The sequence below is a fragment of the Cinclus cinclus genome, chromosome 1 (genome assembly GCF_963662255.1).
Source record: "Cinclus cinclus chromosome 1, bCinCin1.1, whole genome shotgun sequence".
Taxonomy (NCBI): Eukaryota; Metazoa; Chordata; class Aves; order Passeriformes; family Cinclidae; genus Cinclus; species Cinclus cinclus.
Window position 1 is genome coordinate 53,672,426 of NC_085046.1, and position 16,644 is coordinate 53,689,069.

Below are 16,644 nucleotides of genomic sequence, written 5' to 3' on the forward strand. Positions count from 1 at the left end.
ACTGCCAAAATGAAGCAAGTCCTTAAAACATGATATTTCTCAGAAGCATCAGCTATAGTGCTGCCTCACTTTAAATCAATGGACATCTGTTTACAGAATTTCCTTCCTCAAGATTTACAGGTACACAAATTATCTTTTGATCCTAAAAAAGTACTGAGAGGAAATCAACATTACATATTTCTACACCACCGTGACAAATGGCTCGATCAGTTCAGCCACAAAATAAATGCAGTCATAATACTTAAGATCCAATTTACCACACTGGTTTAGAGAGAGCTCTTGTTTTTGTTTCTACACAGCACTATTGAGTGATGTAAATGTACTCTGACTGGCCTCAAAAGGTCAATTTTGTAAGGGAAAGAACCTACATAAACAGATCAAAGTAGGTTTCTCAGGGAATTTATGTAGCAGAGCTATGTACCACCTAAAGCCACTGCTAATACACCAACGCACTGCTGTGGTGATGGGTTGCTTTCTTAGAAACAATAACTGTTTCTTCATTCACAGGACGAAGTGGCTTCTTCTTTTTTTTCCAAGTTGTAGTGATAAAGTACTATTTTGACATCATTCAAGTAGTATTTGGATATATGCATTGCTGCCAATTGATTTCAGCACATAAGCAGTCACTTTGCCTCTTTATACTGAAGTTTTCTAGGTTGATGGCTCAGCCAAAAGGAAAGATTGACACAAATACTCAAATGGCATAGGATGAGTTTTTCAGGCCAAGGCACAAATGGATTTAGCTTTCTAGAAAGAAATCCGGTGTCTTGAACTTAGGAGATAATACAAAATTCTACCTCTTCCATATTAAGTTTTTTAAAATATTAAATTGTAGAAATTCTGCTTGCAAACACCATATAATGCAAATAGAAATTAAAACTGTCTCATCAGTTTCTTTAGTGGCTTTATTCACATGGTGAAGGCAAGAAGAAAGGAATCATATTTTGAAAATCTGCCCTACTGCCTGGAAGCATAAGGGGAACCAGCTCCTTGGTTTTGATTTACATCAAGCAAATTTTCAGTCATAGCAATTAACTTTATGAGGTTATGGCTTTACAATATTTAGCACTTGCGCTATATAATTAAAATTGTCCCAAATTCTTGTAGAAATTAATATTTAGAATAAATACAGTCCTAAAAGCCTCAGTCCATTTGCTCATAAATTGGTGGCCACCTCAGATATCAGAGTAATTACACGAGATGCATAGTAAATTCTTAGAGCTCCCAGTGCATGCTATAAAGCTGGTTCTTTACTGCATGAGGAACCATTTACCAATCCGCACAAATATGCAGTTTACCCTGAGAATTACAAAGTATCATATTGGTACAGTGTAGAAAAGCACCAAAGTATTCAATATCCATATCATGTTTTATTTTGTATGCTGCACACGTAGTCTCAATGACTTGAATCTCTGAACACAGAGAAAATTCACTTCTCCAACAGTCAGGTCTGAACCCTTATTTTAATTACTATCTCCCAAAATATTTTCATGAGATTTTCTTTTCATAACACACTCATTCTTTGAATTCCAGGTAGCATTTTGGCTAATTCCATACATTAAGCAAAGGTTTTTCACGTTTACACAAATTTTCAGACTCTTCATTTCCAAACTGCTGTGCGAAAATGTACAGAATGTTTTGAGATGGTTAGATGGCCAGCCACAGTTCCCCCTGATCACGGAAACATTTCTCTTAAGAAAAAACTGATGTTCCAAACTACCTTTCACACACAATGTTTTTTACATATAGATTGTTTTTCTCTCAACTCTCTTCTCTCAATTCTGTGTATTTTTTCCACACAGATTTTTGAAATGTGGTGCCCAGAAGTAGACTTCACCTACCAACCTTACTGATGTGGAACGGGGTAGAGAAACAGTGCCCCAGGCCATATTCATCTTTATATAATCCAGTATGACACTAGTCCTTCATCTAATCATATCACCACTGACTCATGTCCAGCTTTGACCATTCCCCATCCTTACAACCAAGTCTTCTGAGAACTCTTCTAATGCAGTGTTCTCTATACTATATTAAAATTACATTATTATTTTTGATTAAGCACAGTACATTGTATTTGTTCCAATCTTTAATTCTACCCTTCCTCTTTTATTTCTGTAAAGAATTTTTTCACGGTAATCTTTAATCCTAGTCCTGCTGTATAAATTGACTCCCTTCATTTTTGTGGGCTTTCAGAGCTGCATAGAGCTCTCAGGCCACTAAAGTTGGACCTTTTACATTAGGATTTCATCACATGACTGCTCATGGAGCTATGTTGACACAGAGATTGTTAGGAAGGGTTCCAATTCCAGGCTTGAGTAAGAAAAACTGAGCAGAGGCCAGCCCTCCATGACTCCTCTGAGAGTTAGCCAGACCCCCAGAAAATACTCTAAGGATAGTATAAGGCTGTAAGGGAAGTGCTGCCTTCTACCTGTAAATCAGCTCCTGGTTCTTCCTGCCTCTCAAATCTAAACCCCACAAGCCCCCAGTAGTACATGACAGCATCAGAATTTTGGACTCATACACTTTGTAGTCCACCACCTATATAAAGCAAAAAAAGAAAAAAAAAAATCCAGCCATATCAGTTCTGAAGCACTTCCTTCCATTAAGTCATGAAGTATCTATAGTAAGCTATGAGAGAGCTTCTGATCCCTCTTGAATAATTTTTTTTAAATTTCTTATACATCATATTTTCCTAGCTTTTCTATGAAAGTATTACTCAAAAGCATCAAAAACTTTACTGCAGTCAAAATATATGTTACACAAGTTTTATTACCCTTACATAGACAACAAATTATATTGTCTTAAAAATAATTTGTGTATCTGCTACTAAACTTGTCAAAAAATGGTCTCAGACCATTTTATCTCTAGACCATGATAAACTTCTCTTAACTGCCCACACAGATAACATCAAGCTATCAAAAAATGGTAGATCAACTCTTTAATCCATCTTCCAACTGCATAATGGAAAAACTAACAGATTACAGATGCTTAATTTTCTTGTCCAGTGCTGGAAGGCTCTATTTTTATCAAATCAAGCTCAGGTAGAAGCTTCATATTTTTCCCCTGCAAATGCTTTATTCAGTGAGCACTTAAGTTTGTACCTCAAGGCTTGCAAACGTGTGATTTTTGTGTTTGCTTAAGAGCTTTATAAAGTTTACAATCTTCCAGACCTCCCTCCTTATTCTTAAAACACATTAAGAACTACTGGAAACACGATACCCAGCTTGTCCTGACAATGCCTCTTTCACACATCAGACAATGCATTATTTTCCATAAATAGAAAACAATACATTAATTGAAAAATATTCAATGAACATCTTTTACTGACTACTGGTACCACAATACTTAATATTCATTTTTGCACTTTCCAAATTCCTTAACTAACACATTCCCCACATTTTTGTTGCTTTTAATATACTTAAAAGTCAGTGATAACTGCAATGATCAGTTAATTCTCCTAATTTCCAATTCCTTCTGTGCATCATCCTGCTAGAACTGGTTATTTGACTCAACCAGATATTTTGCAATGGAGTGGGTTTTTTTAACCTTGCTTTTTGTTGTTTTTTTTTTCTTTCCCTCAAATTGTTGTGCCTAGCTATTTTCTTTTGTAATTACAAAAAAAAAAAAGAAAAGAAAGAAAAAAAGACAAAAAGACACAAAGAACTTGGCAATTCTGGGTCACAAATTTTTAAAACTCTTGAACAGATTAATGCTCAAGACCATTCATATAGCTGCTATTATTTAGTTACAACTACAGCCATTGCCTTAGTCAGCTTCTGAATACCTGACTTTTTTATTAGTATGCTATCAACCAGTAATTCACACCATCAAGAAACTATTTTGCTCAATGATGTTTATAAATTGAAGCTATCATTTTTTCGGGCAGGTAATCTACCTGTTTGTATCAGGTAACTATATCCAGACTTAAGCCATATAGAAGCCACAAAAACATCAAAACCCAGGGGAAGGACAGGGCACGAAGACGCACATACACTGAAAGTTATGTGTAATTTTATGGGCCGGAAACATTTGGTAAGAGGGAGTCTAAAAACTGTACCTAATCCAGGCAATTCCACATCTTACCACAGTTAGTTCACAAATTAGAGGATCTGAAGAATGCTTTGGCTCGCCTTTGCCCAGCAGAACACATTGCGGTTGTCTTTTCTTTCCTGTTGTGAAAAATACTAGAGACAAAGTAGGATATGCATCAAAACTGTAACATTGCATCTTCTCATGGAATGTAACTACAAATTATCTGTACAAAACAAGATACTGGGAAGTACCAAATGCTTGTTCTTTTAAGTTATTACCAAACCTGATGTAAATGGGTCGAGTGAAGGACTGTTTTCCTTCTCATAGGTTAACCAGAATCACTGAAGATACACAGAGGACTTACTAACTGTTTTGAAATGTGTTAGTTTATGTATCTTTACAAATTGACTCACATTAAAGAAAAGTTCCATATACAATTATTCCAGATTCAGACCCATAGAAAAATCAGGCGACTCAACATTTCTATAGAACTTTTATTGCTCTTGCCACCTAACTTTTGCCTCTTCAGCAACACACTGTTTGCCAACAACCAGTTTTGTGTACTCAAAGTGCATGTCAATTCAGAGTTAAGACTAAGTTTTGTGCGGTAGAGAGCCCAAATCCCCAAGAAATATAAAATGTTACAGTAACAAAAAAGTTAAAGTTAACAAAATTATAAATTCCAAAAATCTATCTTCATAGTTACTTTTGGTTGAAACTAAGTACATTTTCATGGCAGATTTTCTACAAATATCACTATGTTTAATGACAGATCCCAAAGAGTCAGAATCAGCAGCACAGGGTCTAGCTGGAGGCTGTCACTAGTGGTGTCCCCCAATGCTCAGGACTCAGCCCAGTGTTAGTTTAGTTTATTCATCAGTGACTTGGGGTGAGGGTCAGATGCCTCCTCAGCAAGTTCACTGATGACACAAAACTGGGAGGAGTGGCTGATACCCAAGAGTGTTGTGCTGATATTCAGAAAGATCTTAACAGGTTGGAGAGGAGGGCAGAGAAGAACTGTCTGAAGTTCAACAAAGACAAGTGCAGAGTCCTGCACCAGCACAGGCTGGGGGCCAAACTGCTGGAAATCAGCTCTGCAGAGAAGGACCTGTGGGTCCTGGTGGACAACAAGCTGTCCATGAGCCAGCAGTGAGCCCTTGTGGCCAAGGCAGCCAATGGTCTCCTTGGGAGCATTGGGAAGAGCATTGCCAGCAGGTAGAGGGAGGTGATGCTGACCCTCTCCTCAGCCCAGGTGAGGCCACATCTGGAGTGCTGTGTCCAGTTCTGGGCTCCTCAGGACAAGGGCAATATGGAGCTCCTGGAGTGGGGCCCATTGGAATTCAACAGAGAGGAATAAGGGACAGGAACATGTCCTTCACAAGGACAGACTGAGAGAGCTTGGCCTGTTCAGCCTCGAAAAGAGACAACTGAGAGGAGACCCCATTAATGTGTATAGAGATCTAGTGGGGGGTATCGAGAGGATGGAGCCAGGCTCTTCTCAGTGATGACAAGGAATAGGACAAGAAGCAATGGGCAGAGACTGATGCACTGGAAGATGCACCAGGTAACCAAGCACAGGAACAGATTGCCTGGAGAGGTTACTCTGCCTCCATCAGTAGAGATATTTAAGAGCCATCTGGACACAATCCTATGCTGTGTGCTCTAGGATGACTGCCTGAGCCAGGAGGTTGGACCATATGACACACTTTCAACCTTACTTAATCTGTGATTCTGTAATTCTGTATTCAATTTCTTTCATGCATTAAATACACTAATAAGTCTTTACAGGGGTAAAATTTCCTTAAAAGACAGAAAACTAAGCATCACATTTATATTCTAAGAAATAAAATTACATAAAATACTAAAACAAGGATTTTTTTTTTTAATACCACCAGCAGCATACAAAGCAACTTGCATACGATCTAAAGTACTACTTCCTAGAAAACAAGGACTAAAAAAATCCTGCACAAAAAGAAGAGTGATTGCAATTCATGTAGATTAGGAGAGCAAATGGCTGGGGTAGAGAACCTGAGAGCAGTACTTTTCACCATTTATAAACAAACCGTATAATTCATTGAAAACATACTACCTTCAGAGGCTCTAAGGGGAAAAAAAAAAAAAAAAAAAAAAAAAAGTAGGATTTGGAAACCATGTTGTCCTTTTAAACAGTGCCCTCTCCCGTTCAGGAATAAACTGCGACTTTCCTAGTGAGAGCATCACGCAGACCATACAGAAATGGTCACACTCCCTTGTGACTTGTGCATTATTTTCTTTAACCATCCAGTTTTCCAGAACTTAAAGAGATCTCAACCACAGAGCTATCAACATATATTATATTTAAACTAGTTCTAGCCAAACAAAGCCAGCCTATGAGTAGAACAGGCAGTTTGGAGTTCAAGTGCACTCAAAGCAACAGGAGCATTGAGAAATGTCCCAGATATCTTCATAACCCTGCTCCACTCACTGCAAAGCTGTATAGATTCAATCAGAGCTGTTTGGATAAGAAACTCAGTTTCCAAATCACAACTTCCAAAATGTCAGAAAAGAGACAGCATCCGGCATACCTATGTATAAATTCTTCACCTGGACTTATGACTTATATGACCCTGGACTTACTGGAAAAAATACACTATATTTCATTTCATGATCACTGTATATAATTTTACTATTTGCACTTGTCCAAAATTTAGAGAGGCAACTCCACACAAAAATTATTCCCGATTGAAGGAAAAATGGCTCAATACTATTTAAGTTATAAATTAGCATGTTTTCTGATTTCTAAGAAGTGCTTCTCCTAGATCTTATATTCTGTTACAATATGTGACTATTCACCAGAAGCAGTCACCTCCATATATGCTTCATTAACAAAAAGTATTTTATGTGATGGAGTTCAATCTCAAATTTTAAGTTGTATAAGAATGAGAAGTTTGAATGCTTTCAAAATTTCTCACAGAATTTTCAGCTGTTCTTAAACACAAAACCAAAAATGGAAGCAGGTTTGTTTTGCTACATTAAAAAAACCCACAAATTACAGTTGCTTTCTGAAAAAACAGGAACTTCTGGTTTTTAAATGAAGACTGGAAAGAGTGGGAGACCTCTTTGTCAAGCCTCTGGTTTTTTTTAGTGTTGTTATTTTTTTGGCCATCAGAATTAATGAGAAAAAAAGAGGATAGAACTACTAAAACTGGGATTGATTAGGCTTTGTGGTGATATCATAGTTTACAGCAAGGAGGGCAAAGTAAATAATAAATTAGAAGTAAGCTGATAACATCTCTATGATAATTTATGTACCAGAAAGAGAAATAATTAAATACATGCAAGAGTTGTTATATTACAGATGGCACATATGAACCATTCCTGGCCACATGACCAGCGTGATCTATTCTGAAGACAGCCCAGCCTGATCTGGCTCACATCAAGCTGCACAAAACAGTTTTCCTGCAGTATAACAGTATAATTCCTACATAACAGGGTTCACAAAAACAGTATCGCAAGGAGTGCAGCCCTCCAGCATCTGAACCACTCCAAGTCCCTGGCAAACACCCTAGACCATAATAGGGTAATGGCTACTATCACTGTAACCACAAGCACAAAATGCCAGCATATGCTGAACCAGACAGTGCTAAGTACAGAGGGACAATCACTATTTTTGGTACAGGCCAGGATGCCATTGGCTTTCTTGGCTACCTGGGCACCCTGCTGGCTCAAGTTCAGCTGTTGTCAATCAGGTCCCTTTCTGCTGAGCAGCTTTCCAGCTGCTCTTCCCCCAGCCTGTAGCGCTGCAGGGAGTTAGTGCAACCCAGGTGAAGAACCTGGTACTTCCCCTTACTGAACCTCACAGGATTTGCATTGGCCCATCTATCCAGCCTGGTTAGAACCTTCTACAGAGATTTCTACCCACCAGCAGGGCAGAAAATCTCCCTCCCAACTTGGTGTCATCCTCAAACTTACTTCAGGTGCATCCGATCCCTGTGTCCAGGTCATAAATAGCTTTATTAAACAGGACTGGCACCAGTATTGAACCCTGGGGAACCCCACTTATAACTAGCCACAAATTTGACATGCAACACCATTCATCACCACTCTCTGGGCCCGGCTATCCAGCCAGTTCTTCACCCAGCAAAGCATGCTCCTGTCCCAGCTACGGGCTGCCAGCTTCTCCAGGAGAGTGCTGAGGGAGACAGTGCCTTGCTGAAGTCCAGGTAAACAACATCCACAGCCCTTCCCCCATCCTAGGTGGGCACTGGCCATAAAATGAGATCAGGTTGGTCAAACAGGACCTGCCTTTCACAAACTGGGCTGGCTTGACCTGATCCCCTGGCTCTCCTGCATATGTAATGTAATGCACTCAGTCAGTTCCATAATTTTCTTGTCAGGCTGAGAGGCCTGTATTTCTCTGAATCCTCCTTCTGGACCTTCTTGTGGATGGGCATCACACTGATCAGCCTCCATTGGTCTGGAACCACCCCACTTAGCCAGAACTGATGATAAATGATGGGCAGCAGCTTAGTGAGTTCTTCTGCCAGCTCCCTCACCACCTTTGGGTGAATCCCATCTCACCCCATGGACTTGTGAGTGTCTAACTGGCACAGCAGGTCACAAATTACTCCTGGATCACAAAGGTTTTATTCTGCTCCCCATCTTCCAGCTCAGGGAGCTGGTTGATAACCCATCTTTCTGTTGAAGACTGAGGCAGAAGTGGCATTAACTGCTCAGCCTTATCTTTGGTTGCAATATTCCTCTTTACATCCAATAGAGGTTGGAAAGTTTCCTTGGCCATTCTTTCATTGTTAATGTATTTATAAAAACACTTTGTATTATCTTTCACAGAGGTGGCCAGATTGAGTCCTAGAAGAGCTTTTGCCTTTCTAATTTTCTTGCTATGTGGCCTAACAACACCCTTGCACTCTTCCTGAACTGCCTGACACTTCTTCCTAAGGTGATAAACTCCTTTTTTTTGCTTCTTTAAGTTCCAGCAAAAGCTCCTTGTTCAGTCAGTTCAGTCTTCTTCCCTGACAGGTTGTCTTTTGGCACACAGGGACATACTGTTCCTGTCCCTTTACGATTTCCCTCTTAAAGTATATCCAGCCTTTCTGGAACCCTTTGTTTTTAAGGGCTGTTTCCCAAGGAACTCTCTGAATCAGTGTTCTAGACAGGCCAAAGTCCACCCTCCTGAAGCCCAAGGTAGAGGTTTTTGTTGACTCCTTCCTTACTTCACCAAGAATTGAATACTCCATTATGTCATGGCCACTGTGCCAAAGATGTCATCTGACCACCAGATTTCCCACCAGCCCTTCTCTGTTTGTGAAAAGCAGGTCTAACAGGGCTCCCCCCTTGCTAAGCTCACTTACCAGTTGTGTCAGGAAGTTCCACACATTCAAGGAACCTCCTAGACTGCCTCTTCTCCACTGTGTTGAGTTTCCAGCAGATATCCCACAAGTTAGTCTCCCACAAGAACAAGGGCTAGCTATTATGAAACAACAACCAGATGCTTACAGAACAGTTCATCCATCCCTTCATCCTGGTTGGGTTGTCTACAATAGAGTCCCATCAGGATGTCTGCTTTGTTAGCCTTCCCCCTGCTTCTTACCCGTTGATAAGCTCTATACAATTGAAAGACTCCTTAATGTACAAAGCCACTCCATCACCTTTCCTTCGTTGCTTGTCCTTTCTGAAGTGCCTGTAGCCATGAATTGGAGCACTCCATTTACATCCCTCATTCCATTTCACTTCCCTGATGGCAGCTACATCCCAGCTGTCCTGCTGCAGGATGCCCTTCAGCTTCTCCTGTTTGCTACCCACACTGATGTAGATGCACTTCAGCTGGGCTATCAATTTCACCCTTGACACAGGCATACCACCCCAGGCTTATCTCTAGTGAGTGTGGTCTTACCTGCTTCCCACTTCAAACCAAGTTTAAAAACCTCTCAATCACTCCTGCCAGCTCACAGGCCTAAAATCCTTTTTGTTCTTTTAGACAGGCAAACCTCATTTGCCTGCAGCCAGTCTAGTGCTGTATAAACTATCCCATGAACGAAAAAGATGAAATTGCACCAATGGCACCAGCCTTTAAGCCATGGCTTGATCAGGGCTCTCCTGTTCCTTTCAGCATTCTTCCCTGCTGCTGAAAGCACCGAGGGAAACACCATCTCTGCCCTTATCCCTTCAACCAGTCATCCCAGTGCCCTGAGGTCCTTTTTGATTGCCCTAGGAGGTGTCACTGCTGACCTGAAAACCCAGAATTAGGTAATAATCAGAGGGCTGGAACAGTCCAAGTTGTCTTCTTACTTGGGCCTCAAGGAGGCAGCAGATTTCCCTGTGGGACAGGGCCAGTCTGCATATGTGGCCCTCAGTTCCACCCAAAACCATCACCCATCCTTCTTTTTTTACAGCTGTAGTTGTAATGTATCTGGATGACTGACTTGCCCCAGGTAGACCTTGACTATCACTTGCCTGACCCTCGAGTCACAGAACCTCATACCTAGTCTCATCTCTCTTCACAAAAAAAAAGAAAAATAAAGGACAGAAAAGACCCCCAAAAACCCCCAAGCATACTTGAATGCAGCAAAGCCAACCACAGCATAAAATAGTTAGGAACTGTAATATCTAGAATCACATCACAGAGATTTTTGAAATCAATCAGGAATTCTTCTTCTTAAATAAATGTTCTCCTTGATTGTGCCAAAAAAACCCCTTCCTGCATGTCACAGATGTGTATTTGGCCCTAGTTTGGCTGCTTCTTTTAATATGCTTAGATTGAGGCTTTGCTATTTCCTGTCTTAAGTCAATAGATTTATGAGCTGATTTTTTTAAGGGCACTGGAGCTTATGTCTTTATTCCTAAAAGATGCATCATCCTTAAATAAACATTGCTTATCACCTGTTGAGTATCCAAGATTTAAATAAACCATAATTTAAGATTTCAAGTTGCTTTATGGATGCCTGACGAATATCACTTAGCTCTTACCTCCCAAACACTTTCAACTTCGTGTTGTCATAGTCTACGAATAAAGCTTATGTGTTTTCCATTATAGAACATAACTGTAAGTTATGCATTACACAAAGCTATAAACAGCAAGATTATGTGATTTTTGTCCAACTTGTCTTCCAAGAAGTGAAAGCAGAAGCAAGTGACCTAGAAGTATAGAGGTGCTGTTTGATCATACACCATATGGTTAGAAAAGCACAGGCTGACTTGGAGTTGAGTTTGGCAAAAGACACAAAAGACAACATGAAAGGATTCTGCAAGCAAATCAGCAACAGAAGGGAGACTAGGGAATACATGGACCTATGACAAAATTAACAAAGCCCATGGAGGTGGATTCATTTAGTGCTTTTTTGCCTCAGTATTTACCAAAAAAAAAAAAAAAAGATGGCTCTCAGGAGTCCTAGGTCCCTGAGACTAGAGGAGAAGTCTGCAGCAAGGAAGAGTTATCCTCAGTTGAGGGAGCACATAAAACATGTAAGAGTCTGCATTGTTGTAGCAGAGGACAACAATATTTTGTTGTGCACTGGGAAGAGTGTCAAGCAGGCCAGGGGCGTAGATCCTTCCCTTCTTCTCAGCACTCTTGAGGCCACATCTGTAGTCCTGTGCCCAGCTCTGGGCTACCCAGTACAAGGCAGACATCAACTTACTGAAGCAAGCACACAGTCACAAAGTTGATTAAGAGACTGAAGCGTCCGGCACAAAATGAGAAGGTGCTGTACCTAACACAGATTGCTTGGATGTACTTTTAATTATTTTTCATCACTATGGGTAAAGCAACTAAACCAAAAAGGCAAACAAGAAAATGCAAACCCATTTGACAAATTCCAGTTGTGAGATTATATGCACAGGCAAATGTGAAATACATTGTAGTAACTAGCCACTGACCAACCTAAACAGGTATTTAAACAAAGATTCTCAGCAAGCTCTGAATATAATTGTCTTTCTGCTCTTGGCATTTTCAGACATTTGCCACAAAAATATGATAAATACATCACAAAAGACTAAAAAGCTATTTGATTTCTATTAAATGACATCCATATCCACTAACTAAAAAGCCAAAGCCATTTATTCTACAGAAATTGAAGGGCAAAGCAGGTTTGTAACTAAGATTTTAAACCAGTCTAAAAATACATGTAACTTCTGCTGTTATTCAATTGCATTTTAATATTAGACTTTTAATTTTAGTTCTTGATTAAGATTTTGGGGGTGGTTTTTGTTGGAGTTTTTAAAAGCAGTTTTTCAGACTTAAAATTATTTTTATATGAGTATCAGGAGCTGCATACATGTGTCTACTTCCTTTTCATCCTTTCCTGCTTTTATAAAGTACATACAACTCTTCTACTGTTTCGGTTACCAAGAAATAGGCCATAAAAAGGTCACGTAAAGCTTCCACAAACAGGTAACTGCACAATTCTGAAGAGAGATGTACTTCAAGGCAGTAAAAAACACTGAGATTACCATATTTAAAACACACAATATGTAAATTGATTCAGTAAAACTGCTAGGAGAGGGGGAAAACAATCTCAGTTTTTCAGCTAGTTTAAAACAAAATCCAAGGAGGCTCCTTTGAAATCAATGGGAACATGTCAGGCTGACACGGCAAGGACACTGAACAGCTACTAAGCTGTTGACATGGTTGCTTCCTCAAACATTTTCTGTACCTGTTTCCAAATTGAGCTCACTTAAACTCTCAATTTATCTTAACTGACAAAGTAACACACTTCTGTACAATCACATGAGTTTTATTACACTTTTACTGAAATAAAGGAAATAATGAACACAAAGAATTTAAAATAAAATACCTGTTATTGAACAGTACACTATGTGAGGAGCAATCTTTTTAATGTCTTCATAACCTAGACCCATTTCAGCCAGCTTCCCAGGAACAAAGTTTTCCACAAAAACATCAGATGCTGCTGCAAGCTTAGAAAAGGACAAATACAATCTGTTAATTAGCTCCCAAAAGTTGAATACATTCTTATGTAACTTAATTTTTAAATCTTGCTAATCAAAATGTCTCTATTGTTCCTGATAAAAGAAAATTTACAAGCCTATAGAGATATTTTTTGCCTATCAGACTGTACATTTCTGTAAACCACGTATTAGGAATGCTGCATATCTAGAAAGAATGTCAAAATGTCAAAATCATAAAGTCATTAGACAAAACTGTGATATTATCAGTATCACATCAATTTCCTAAGGATTAAAAATAGTTTACAGGATAATCTTCATATACATTCTTTCTATCCCCTTTATCTCAAAAAAGTGAAGTGATATATCACCATTATTCATATTTTCTCCATAATAGAAATAATTTTTGAATTATTTTTCATTTTCAAATCATTGATTACAATTATCATAACAAGGCCATATATCCAACTTCCTGTATGTAGAAGTAGAATAGGGAGCGCAACAATACTTAAAATTTAAAAATTAAAATTGACACCTTTAAGTCACAATAAATACAATAGTGCTGTCAAGCTCTGCAATATGATTTTTTGCATTGCTATCAAATGAATCACCTAGTCCAAAAATCTATTGATGTTAAGATCAACATATAACCTTGATTTGCTTTAAATTCCATCCTCTCTCATAAAACTAACAAGCAGACTTACATATGCAAATTTCAGTAAGGCTAACACAAAATGACACCTGAAGCATGAGAACCACATGTTAAAAGACAGATGCATGTCTTGAGGGACTTACAGACTTTCTGCCCGTTAAACTGTGTGGGATGTGTGTGAGTGCACAGGAATTTAAGAAAATGTTCCCTGACAGGTACACATTTGTGAATTTGTGCACTCTTTTTTAAGCATAAAATTAATTGATTAATTGATTAATGTTATTTGCAGCCAATCAAGGAGTCACAGTCTCTGAAACTGCCATGTCACTATCCAATTAAATATACAATATGTTAGACAAGCTTCTATAATCTAGTGTCATCATAACATAAATCACAATGCCTGTATGAAAGATCATGTTAAGGAGGTTTTATTTTCCATTTAAATCCATCACAGTTCATACATAAATACTTTTTAAACTGTTAATGCTACAGTTTTAGCATAATTCATTCAAAAGATGAAATTGGTTACAACTTGTGTATTGCTTTCACTATGATTTTATGATCTATGAAAATTACAGTGATTGGATGGACTAAAACAGTTGAAAGTTGTTGCCCATGGTTTATTGAAGAACTACCATCTTCTACAAGCCTCTGAGGCAGAAAGCATGCTACCATGAAATCACCATACTTCTGGACTGGACAACGTATGTGGAATGACAAAAGTGGTAAATGAGGATATAATGACTTGGGCCCAGTTTAGCAGAGTATATTCTCTCAGAGAAAGGAGTTTTCGAGACACATTACAAGTGCTGTGTTGCACCAGCTCTGCATCTAAAGTTTTCATTGGAAATAGTTTTTAATGTATAAAGGCAGAAGTAAACACTGATGCTTACTGAACCAACAATTCTGCCATTGTGGAAAACTGGGTCTATAGTCTGATCCAAGCAAACTATGTGTTCTTAAAATGCACAGATGTTTGCAGCCTCAATGGGGTTTTAAGCCCATTGTCAACTAAAATTTCATACTTCATCCCCTAAAATTCCTTTAAACATCACTTGTATTTTAACACCTACTAGCAGAGCAATACAACACGGACCTGACTTGGAGTACTGTCTATTCCAGAACGGACACTGATAGGCTCAACCACTATGCCTCAGGAAATAATAAACACAGTTCATGCCAAAACAGCCATTGAGTTGAATAACAAATAATGACGCTACTAACTTTGTAAAGGAAACCATGCATACCTTTTGAAAGTTTTGGTTGGGGTTTTTTTGTTTGTTGCTTGTTTAGGGATATTTTTCTGTTTTGTGTGTTTTGTTTTTTACAAGAAGTCTACAGAGGAAAATCTGCATACACACATGTATAAACAAATCCATATATATACAACTACATATGTGAGTAGCATGCTTTATCAAGTAAGAGAGCAATGCATGGGACACATTGACCTATCAGCTAGAAACAGTGGAAGAGAAGTGCCATCAGCTCCCAGCCAATTAAGGTCCCAAGTTCTTCATGAATAAAAAATAAAAATTAAAAATTTTCATTAGTTAAGGCCAAATAATTCACAGGAGAGAAGTATTCTCAAGGTTCTTAAAATTAATTTCTGACAATAACTGATAAATAATGTTCTAAAGATTTACTACAAAAAGATAGCAGAGCATGGGACTGGCACATATAAAATCACTGAAGAGAAAAAAATAATTTTCATTCAGGAAGACAGATAAATATTTGGAAGGCAGTTAGCAGTCAGCCAAAAACTCTGGAAGGGAAGAAAGGACTACCATTGGCATTGAATAAAGAAATAAAGAAGACGCACGGATAATTTTGTGGAAATCAAGTAATCACGTATGAAAGAATAGACTCTTGAAAAAATACTTTTTAGTATTGTGCCAAAGGATGAAAAGCAGCCAGCACTCCTGATTAATAGATTTCTTCAGCTCACTTGATACTACTGACTAATTATGAAGTCTGTGCTTTTGTCATATATCTGAAAACTCTCTACTCCTGTTTCTAACATGATTCTAAATTGAGACCTACCCTCTTCCATGTATGCAAAATATATGTGGGAAATAAAATCTATTCTAACCATGATACCTTGCTTAATAAATGTAAAAATTATAACCTTATTACATTTCTTTGTACCTTTTATGCTGGTGTCAGAACTCATATTTATGTAGGAGTAAGCAGTGTCACAAACTTCAATTTATACTTTTCACCTTAAAGACATGGGCACTACTTGTCATAGTAACAAATGCAATGCTGAACAATGTCCAACTCTGTACACATCTGTCCTCATGGTAGCAGGAGACAACTGAAAACTGTTATAAATATCTTCCCTTTTCACATACTTTTTGACAAAACTCCAAACAGAAGTTCTATTTGAGATGAATAATGCAGTGTCAAGACCTCAGCACCAAATGCTTTCAAAATATATCATTCAAAATCAAGCAGAATAATGAACAATTGCACAAGTAACAACTCCACAAGTAGCGTGACAAAGAGAGCCTCATCAGCTCTAAATGTTGCTATAACACAGATAGAGATAGCATTGATTTAAGGAACAGAAAGCAGTAGTGGCTATTAAAGCAACTTTTTAAAAGGATAGAAAATATAAGAAATTACTTTGTCACAGGCAATCTCCTCATTTTTACAGCTAGTGTGGTAAATATTTAACAGGTGATGCCATTTTTCCTCCACCTCATCTTGACTCATAGGCCCAGCTGCTTTTAAATTTTCAAACACCTTCAGCCCACACATGTGGAACCAGTGGACATTTTGAGTAGTTTTTCTTTCACCATTTTTAAAGGTCAAACAATAAATTAGTCTTCTTCCATGAGAGGAAAATTTTTATAGCACTTAATTAGAATATGACTTGTTTATCTATAAATATTTCTGTGTTATACCATGCAAAATTTTTCCAAATAAAAATCTCTGCTTCCAAATTTTTTGATGATAAACATACAGCTCCATAACAAATCAACAATATATGTCTCTGTTCAGCAAAAAGAAAAGGCACTGTAGAATTCTTGGCTTATAACCTCCAAAAATTTACGTACGAA

At 38.2% G+C, this 16,644-nt stretch overlaps 1 protein-coding gene across 1 annotated transcript in view; it reads right to left on the reverse strand.

The window, feature by feature from the left end:
• The window catches only part of SUGCT (succinyl-CoA:glutarate-CoA transferase), a 317,243-nt gene that overhangs the window by 292,311 nt on the left and 8,288 nt on the right, over nt 1–16,644 (reverse strand). Inside the window, exon 6 of the mRNA XM_062498088.1 lies at nt 12,822–12,942. Within this exon, the coding sequence (XP_062354072.1) occupies nt 12,822–12,942 (121 nt within the window). The remainder of the gene's footprint in view (nt 1–12,821; nt 12,943–16,644) is intronic.